A 9399-nucleotide genomic window follows, 5' to 3' on the forward strand; every position below is an offset into this window, starting at 1 on the left:
TTTATATCTAGACAAGAGAGTTAGTTGTCTCACCTTTCCTTTTATTTTTCTACGTATAGAACAGAAAATGTTTGTTTTTATTTTGTGTTTTATACCAGAATTTATTGGGACTAATACTAAGTGAAATTGATTATTCTGCTAAAGGAAGTAGAACAACCTATCACTGTGTCTTACCCTGGAAAACATTTGCCTTCAGTCTCACACTGCTGCTATAAAATTATAACAAAATATCTGTGTTCAATTGGATTAAGACATAGCAGAAATGTTAAATGATTCAGAAAGACACAGGACTTCAGATAGAACACTTCTACAAAACAAATAAATAAATAAAATAAATAAATAACATACTGTGATTCAATAGTAACTAGACAAAAAGTTTGAATTTAAGGAACAACATCTTTTAATGTTAGAAACCAGTCCTTTTTTGGGTGATTATGAAAGCAGGAGATATTACCACAAATATATATTAAAGCCCATTCTTTTGTAAGATTCCATATAATAATTCATTTATTATCATTTACATCTTTTAACACTATAACAGCTCTCCAAGGTGTTATTAGTTGCAGCTGAGCAGAAAGAGAAAAAACTACTCAGTTTTTTAAAAGAGCTATGCAGCATGGAACATGACAACATACTTAAAATACAAAGAGCTAAGGTATGCTAAAAAAAAATGTCCATTTCATAAGCTCTGTGTCAGAGAGTAAAAAACAAAAACAACAAAACCAAAACCAATGTGATATCTGGCCTTGCTGTTGCCAAGAACTCCAGAGAGGGAGAGACTTAATATATAAGCAGTGGTTCACATGTGAATTGTTCATTTTTCATTCTTAAGTCTTTCAAGATGTTATACTTATGCCATGCGCTGACAGTTGCAAGCCATATTTGCTATAAACAAAGGGGCCACCCCAGTCATGATAGCAGTTTCCTCCAGCGAGGAAAACAAAAATCTCTCAGAATGTACATTCTTGAAATTTGCCAACATGGAACAAATCAGTAAATCAGAACCAAACAAGATAATTGGTTCTACAGAAATTGAAGTCCACTCAGTTGCAAATGATGGACTTTTAATAAAAGTGCAAGATTTTATTAAAAAATATTGGCTATAGTGACATATTAATTTTTTGAAATATGCTGTGACTTATTGCATATATATATATATTTACAAATAAATATATATCTGCAATAAGAGAGAGAGAGTGAGAGAGAGAGAGAGAGAGCACACACCATCATTTCTTCTCCTAAAGATAGGTGTGTTTTGTAAAAACAAAGCATATAATAAGTCTTCATTTTGTAGATTGGCTTTACCAAAGATGTAGCCAGTGTATATGTAGGCTCATTCACTACCTATAAAATAGAAGAAACATTATCAATCAGAAAGTAGTGAGATAATAAAAAGACAAAATAGTCTTATATCATATCATATATACCATATCTTATTTATTATATCATGTCAAGATAATGACACTTTCAGTTCTGCAGTTCAAGCTAAAGAAAGAAGTCATGTAAGAGCTTCATTACAAAGGAGACACATGCTCCTATTCAAGAATGAGACAGAGAAAGCTGATCCTGACCCCCAAGATCTGACAATAATAAGAACATGGAGGGTAGTTAATTAAATTTGCTGCTGAGCATTGCCATTCTCTCAAGACTGTCTTCCATGAAGAAGTGCACATGCCCAACATGAAAACTGAGCTTAGTGTAGCCTCACAATCTGTAAGCAGCAAGCCACTTTCTCCCTAACATGCTACCTTATCCCATTCTGTACATTTATCCTCTTTTAACATTATGCACACATTTTCCCAGAGACTTAAATTTTTAGAATATTACAAGGTGGTTATTTCAGCAAACCTGTCTCTAATAATTCTGAGCCTAGTAAAGTCAACTTATTGCCAAGGAAAAATCTGTTTTGTGGAAACATCGCCTTTAAAAGGTGTTATTTTTCTTTATAATAGTAGGAAGTTTGAATAAAACAGGCATTTAATGATGTAGACACTAAGAGCTTTTAATTCTGTTATTAATTAGTAGTCTATGAGTGTAAGAAACCTTATAATCAAGGATCATTAAACAATGATGAAGTTATTCATTTAACTAGATAAAATAATAATTTGTACAGGCATGCTTTTTTATTTGAGCAGGATTTGATACATTTTTAGCAGACATTCTGTTTAATCTATGATATCAACATATGTTCACATTTGTTCCATTATAACTTGCTGGGCTAATGAGAAATATTAAAGTATTTTAACTTTGGAGGAGACAATTTTTCTCATGATTTTATTAAAAATAAATGTCTTTCACAAAACAGATTTAAAAGTTTTAATTTTATATGTGTGGGTATTTTGCCTGCATGTCTGTCTGCCCTGATGTGTGTGCAAAGACTGTAGAGGCCAGAAGACATCAGCTAGTGGTACTGGAGTTAGCAGCCACCTGGTGGGAAAGGGTCCTTTGGAAGAGCAATGGTGCTCATAACCACCTGTCATGGCTCCACCTCTTATTTTAATCATTATAATGTATATGTGTCTTGCTAGCCTTTTAAACAGATATTGTGCAAACAAATTTAAATAGGGTGACACAAATGATCCAGAACAAAACATTGAGTTGCATTTTCTACATCATTAAGATTCTCAATTCCCATAAAATAAATATAACTAATTTCCACACTACTTTTGAAAACATTAAAATGGTTATCCTAGACTTCAATATGGATAGTTTGATATCTGTTATAAATTTCTAGAAAGCCTCTAGAACATATACCATAGTATTTACATACATACATACATACATATATACATACATAGGGATAATGTGATAATTCATGTAAAATGTTTAGCATTGTCACTATTTGTTCAATATCAGTTATTGGAATTAAAATAAAAATTTCTGAAAGATACATATTATGGTCAATTTTTGGCTTAAGTAAAATAAGTTTATTTATTTTGAAGTGATTTTTCTTTTTTTTTTAAGATTTATTTATTTATTATATGTAAGTACACACTGTAGCTGTCTTCAGACACTCCAGAAGAGGGCATCAGATCCCATTACGGATGGTTGTGAGCCACCATGTGGTTGCTGGGATTTGAACTCCAGACCTTCAGAAGAGCAGTCGGGTGCTCTTACCCACTGAGCCATCTTGTCAGCCCTGAAGTAATTTTTCAAACCAAGCATTTTGTACTCATACTTCATTTTTCTGACAGGGATTGGAGTCTTCTATTTCAAAGTTTACTTCCATTTAGGCCAGAGAAAGTAGCTTAAGCTTCCATTTTTGTACATGTAAAAAATATGGATATTAAAGTCTAGACACAGTGGTCACTAATATATAAAAACCCCTGCACAATTTTGCCAAGACTCTAAGTATTATGCAAAATTATGTACTTTTTCACTAAACTGAGTGACTCAGTTAATTAATTAATTATATTATTATCTTGTAATTTTATATTCTAACTCTCAGACAGTGATTTTTAATTCATCATCAGGATGCCATAGTATTAAGCCCTGATTGGGAAAAGGTATGGCTGGCATCTACAAGCATCCTCCCACAGTTTATGATGATAATTTCTCTTATACCTGTGTTTTATCAAAATTTATATATTTCTACATCTTCATCTTGTTATTATAAAGTTCAATCTACTAAAATGTTATAATTATAATTTTTCATAAAGTGTAATCTTAATAATTGTTAAAAGAAATTAGAAAGTCTAAATTTTGACAGAAATTAGCATTGTGCTAATTTTCCTATGGTCATGATTTTAATCATAGGTTTCTTAATTTACAACAATTACATCAAAAATTGGGATATATATTAAGAAATTATAACTGGTTAAACATGTCCAGAAATATTTGTGCCTTAATTTTTAATCACTTTGATAAGATGAAAATAGTTAAATAATACATACTTTGCTTAAGAACACTTACTTATTTTCCATTCTTGGATTTGCAAGCACAATATGAAATCATAAAAGCAACAAACATCACCACTCCAATCCCAAGTAAGGCCATCTCTACCATGCCAAGGAGTTTGATTTTCCCAGTCACTTGTGCTTTGAACATTTCTGCTTTCTCATCACCAATGGTCCCAGTCTGCAATCAAAGAAACCATTAATGTTATTTGAGTAAATTAATCGAACAAAATAATTTTATATGATTATCTTCTTTAAATCTACGTATAGGTGTCAGCTACCTGTGTCAGCCAGACAGAAAATTCACTTTATGTCCAAAGTGGGCATGCTGGATATGCTGCTCAGACATGCTGATGATAGGCTTCACATGCTGATGCCCCTGCTGATGCCCCTGCTGTTAGCCCTGCTGATGCCCCTGCTGATGCCCCTGCTGATGCCCCTGCTGATGCACATGCTGATGCACATGCTGATGATGCCCCTGCTGATGCCCCTGCTGATGCACATGCTGATGCACATGCTGATGATGCACATGCTGATGGGCAGGAATGGTTCCTTTCCCACTGTGATCATGCTTTCTGGTACTCAGCAGTGCACAAGCATCCATTTGATCTTTCAGATTTTCTGAAATATTTTGCAACTTTCCAAATGTTTTCCAGTGTCAGGGAGAAATTGCAAAGGTCAAAATCTGTACTTGTTTTGAAGGTGTGTGCAATGCATTTTCTAATTCTGTGACTAATCAGTTCAGTAGCTTACAGTAAGATAGTTTATTAAGCGATAGGATTGTCAGTCTCATGTAGTCTATCCTGACTCAGAATCATTAGTTCTTTACTATCACTGTTATATTCAACTAGCCGTGAATTCTGTGGTGTTGCATTATTGTATGTCTCTTTCTTGAGTACTTGAGTACTCTTACTTGAGTATAAGTAAAATATGTAAAATTATTTGTCTGTCTGAAAAGTAGATCTTAAACTTAACAAATACATCTATGTAATTTAGCTTTTTCTCTAATAGATGTATCAAAGTGTAAGAGCATATATACAGGCAATATAAATACATCTTCATATAGTACTTATGCCATTTTAAATACCAAAAGCTTTTATATAAAATTGTTTTAATGAATAATGAAATACTAACCTCATTTAGCCACAATATAGGTACAATGTAAGGTCTCTTCAGATTCTTTAATGCTCTATAATACACATCAAAAATAATTGTGAGTATATTTATACATACTTAAAATACATTTATAATAAATAAACTATCAGATATCAATTACTCTTGTATATTGCTTAAGTTCTTTGATTTTGTTCTGTCCAATGAATCAATTTTAATTCATATGTCTCTCATATTTTTTACTCATATATCTAATGTAGATTTCTAATTATATTTTATGGGTTTATAGCTACACATTTTGGTCTACAAAAGTATATGACCTAGAAGTTATAGTACTAATAATTGGATATAGGATGCATAGAAGTATGCCCAAAAATATCCAACTAATAGTAGTTAAAATAGACCATTTTAATAAGCATTAGATCTGATTCTTTTTCAAGTAAAATTTGTCCTAGAAATTTAATAATTCTATAATGATATAAAGATAAAAAACATAAGACACTCTTTCCACTTTTGTTAATCTACTCACATTCCTATAAAAAATGCTACTAATGCCAAAAAATGTCAACATTGTTAGGGAGACTCACTCTATTTTTCTAGCTGGCTTGACCAATATGTTGACCTGCAGTCGTTTTGCAAATTGTAGAGTGAATCCAGTTATCTAAAAATAACAAATTTAAATAATTACAAACTCCTAAAACATTTTTTATAATAGCCAGAATTTAGCTTTTCAGTTATATAAGATAGCCATTTTGTATTTAAAAACAGAATTCTTAAGGCTGAGAAATTAGAGTCCTTTAAACTTTGTTCATAAGTACATAAGTAGTCATGTTTTACATGTATTTATATGCACACATTGTATCTGCATATATAACATGTATATATATATATATATACAGAGAGAGAGAGAGAGAGAATTTGTCTTAGCTAATATTACAGTTTTCTTTAGATTGTGAAATAAACATAATTTGGTTCAGAAAAAAGAACATTAGTAAAACAATATAAAAAGGCCAACTTGGTTCATTTTGTTACTGAACTATATGTCCAAATATTTATTTATTCAGAGTCCACCATTACTTAAGGAGAAATGTGTCTCCACAGCTCTCAGATGCTGATAGCCAGTTCCAGAACCTGCATGCCTAGCAAGTTTTAGACTATTGAGAGCTACATTCATTGTCTCCTTTCAAAGGTTCAAAAGAGCATCAAGAGAATTTAAATGTTAATAGTACTATAACCACTGTTATATATTACTCTTGTTACTTATTTTTTCGAAACTTACATATAATCATAATTGTTTTAATCCCCAATAGCAGTGATTTCTCACAAAAGCAAGTCCAGTTAAGTGAAACAACAAACACAATAACAACAACAACAACAATAAAAATAATAAAGGGTAATTACATTAACTTTTATCATTAGAATTCCTTGACTCTAGTAAAAGAATTATGGAGCCATCTTGGTTCCCATATCTCTCAGACACCAGTCTGCACAAGTGAGAGTGTGGACTACAGAAGCTACACAGCTTCTGGGACAGGCAGAAGGGACACAGCTTCTGGGGCAGACCCTGTTTCGGGCTCCAGACATCCGGGCACCTTCCCTGCCAGAGGATAGGTGCCTGCCCTGCCTGGGAGGGCTTTGCCAGAGCACCTGGGGGAGTCATCTTGGTTCCTGGATCCCTCAGAGACTAGTTTGCACAGGTGAGAGTGTGGACTAGAGAAGCTACACAGCTTCTGGGGCAGACCCCTTTTCAGGCTCCAGAAATCCGGGCACCTTCCCGGTCAAAGGAGAGGTGTCTGCAGCGCCTTGGAGGGCTTTGCCGGAGCACCTGGGGGAGCCATCTCTGGTCCTGGATCTTTCAGAGACTAGTCTGCGCAGGTGAGAGTGTGAACTACAGAAGCTACACAGCTTCTGGGACAGGCCAAGTTTCGGGCCTTCATCTTCTGCCAGGAGGCAGGTCTGAAAGCCAAATATCTGTGCACCTTCCCTGCAAGAAGAGAGCTTGCCTGCAGAGAGTACTCTGATCACAGAAACTCAGGAGAGAGCTAGTCTCCCAGGTCTGATGACAGAGGCTAACAGAATCATGGGAGGAACAAGCTGGAGCCAACCAGAGACAACCATAACAACTAACTCCAGAGATTATCAGATGGCGAAAGGCAAACGTAAGAATCTTACTAACAGAAACCAAGACCACTCCCCATCATCAGAACCCAGCAATCCCACCTCAGCCAGTCCTGGATACCCAAACACACCTGAAAAGCTAGACCCGGATTTAAAAGCATATCTCATGATGATGGTAGAGGACATGAAGAAGGACTTTAATAACTCACTTAAAGAAATACAGGAGAACACTGCTAAAGAGGTAGAAGTCCTTAAAGAAAAAAAGGAAACACAACCAAACAGGTAGAAGTCTTTTAAGAAAAACAGGAAAACACAACCAAACAGGTAATGGAATTGAACAAAACCATACTAAACCTAAAAAGGGAAGTAGACACAATAAAGAAAACCCAAGTGAGGCAACGCTGGGGATAGAAACCTTAGGAAAGAAATCTGGAACCATAGATATGAGCAACAGCAATAGAATACAAGAGATGGAAGAGAAAATCTCAGGTGCAGAAGATTCCATAGAGAACATGGGCACAACAATCAAAGAAAATGCAAAATGCAAAAATATCCTAACTCAAAACATCCAGGAAATCCAGGCCACAATGAGAAGACCAAACCTACGGATAATAGGAGTGGATGAGAATGAAGATTTTACACTTAAAGGGCCAGCAAATATCTTCACCGAAATTATAGAATAAAACTTCCCAAACCTAAAGAAAGAGATGCCCATGAACATACAAGAAGCCTACAGAACTCCAAATAGAATTCCTCCCGACACATAATAATCAGAACAACAAATGCACTAAGTAAATATAGACTATTAAAAGCAATAAGAGAAAAAGGTCAAGTAACATATAAAGGCAGGCCCATTAGAATTACACCAAACTTTTCACCAGAGACTATGAAAGCCAGAAGATCCTGGACAGATGTTATACAGACCCTAAGAGAACACAAATGGCAGCCCAGGCTACTATACCCAGCCAAACTTTCAATTAGCAAAAATGGAGAAACCAAAGTATTCCATGACAAAACTAAATTCACACAATATCTTTCCACAAATCCAGCCCTTCAAAGGATAATAACAGAAAAAAAAAAACAATACAAGGACAGTAAAATCCTGCAAGAGGAACTCTCAATTCTGAACATCTATGCTCCAAATGCAAGGGCAGCCACATTCATTAAAGAAACTTTAGTAAAGCTAAAAGCACACATCACACCTCACACTATAATAGTGGGAGACTTCAACACACACTTTCATCAATGGACAGATCATGGAAACAGAAACTAAACAGGGACACAGAGAAACTAACAGAAGTTATGAAACAAATGATTTAACAGATATCTACAGCACATTTTATCCTAAAACAAAAGGCTATACCTTCCCAGCACCTCATGGTACCTTCTCCAAAATTGGACACAAAACAGGCCTCAACAGATACAAAAATATTGAAATTGTCTCATGCATCCTATCAGATCACCATGGACTAAGGCTGATCTTCAATACCAACATAAATAATAGAAAGCCAACATTCACATGGAAACTGAACAACACTCTCCTCAATGATACCTTCATCAAGGAAGGAATAAAGAAAGAAATTAAAGACTTTTTCTAGTTTAATGAAAATGAAGCCACAACATACCCAAACTTATGGGACACAATGAAAGCATTACTAAGAGTAAAATTCATATCTCTGAGTGACTCCAAAAAGAAACTAGAGAGAGCATACACTAGCAGCTTGATAGCACACTTAAAAGCTCTAGAACAAAATCAATCAAATTCACCCAAGAGGAGTAAACGGCAGGAAATAATCAAACTCAGGGGCGAAATCAACCAAGTGTAAACAAGAAGAACTATTCAAAGAATCNACCAAATGAGGAGCTGGTTCTTTTAGAAAATCAACAAGATAGATAAACCCTTAGCCAGACTCACTAGAGGGCACAGGGACAGCATCCTAATTAACAAAATCAGAAATGAAAGGGGAGTCATAACAAGAGATAATGAAGAAATCCAGAACACCATCAGATCCTTCTACAAAAGGCTTTACTCAATAAAACTGGAAAACCTGGATGAAATGAACAAATTTCTAGACAGATACCAGGTACAAAAGTTAAATCAGGATCAGATTAATGACCTAAACAGCCCTATATTCCCTAAAGAAATAGAAGCAGTCATTAGTAGTCTCCCAACCAAAAAAGCCCAGGACCAGACAGATTTAGTGAAGAGTTGTATCAGACCTTCAAAGAAGATCTAATCCCAGTTCTTCACAAACTATTCCACAAAATAGAA

The 9399-nt window shown here is 34.7% G+C and overlaps 1 protein-coding gene across 4 annotated transcripts in view; it reads right to left on the reverse strand.

Moving 5' to 3' along the window:
- Positions 1–376: 376 nt before the first annotated feature.
- The window catches only part of Cd36 (CD36 molecule), a 98762-nt gene continuing 89739 nt past the window's right edge, over positions 377–9399 (reverse strand). For all 4 annotated transcript variants that reach the window (XM_021162090.1, XM_029477079.1, XM_029477078.1 and 1 more), the window contains 4 exons: positions 5597–5670; positions 5031–5085; positions 3913–4077; positions 377–1344 (listed from right to left, as the gene is read on the reverse strand). In XM_021162090.1, the coding sequence (XP_021017749.1) occupies positions 3913–4077; positions 5031–5085; positions 5597–5670 (294 nt within the window). In that variant the 3' untranslated portion in view covers positions 377–1344. The remainder of the gene's footprint in view (positions 1345–3912; positions 4078–5030; positions 5086–5596; positions 5671–9399) is intronic.

The sequence above is a fragment of the Mus caroli genome, chromosome 5 (genome assembly GCF_900094665.2).
Source record: "Mus caroli chromosome 5, CAROLI_EIJ_v1.1, whole genome shotgun sequence".
Lineage (NCBI taxonomy): Eukaryota > Metazoa > Chordata > Mammalia > Rodentia > Muridae > Mus > Mus caroli.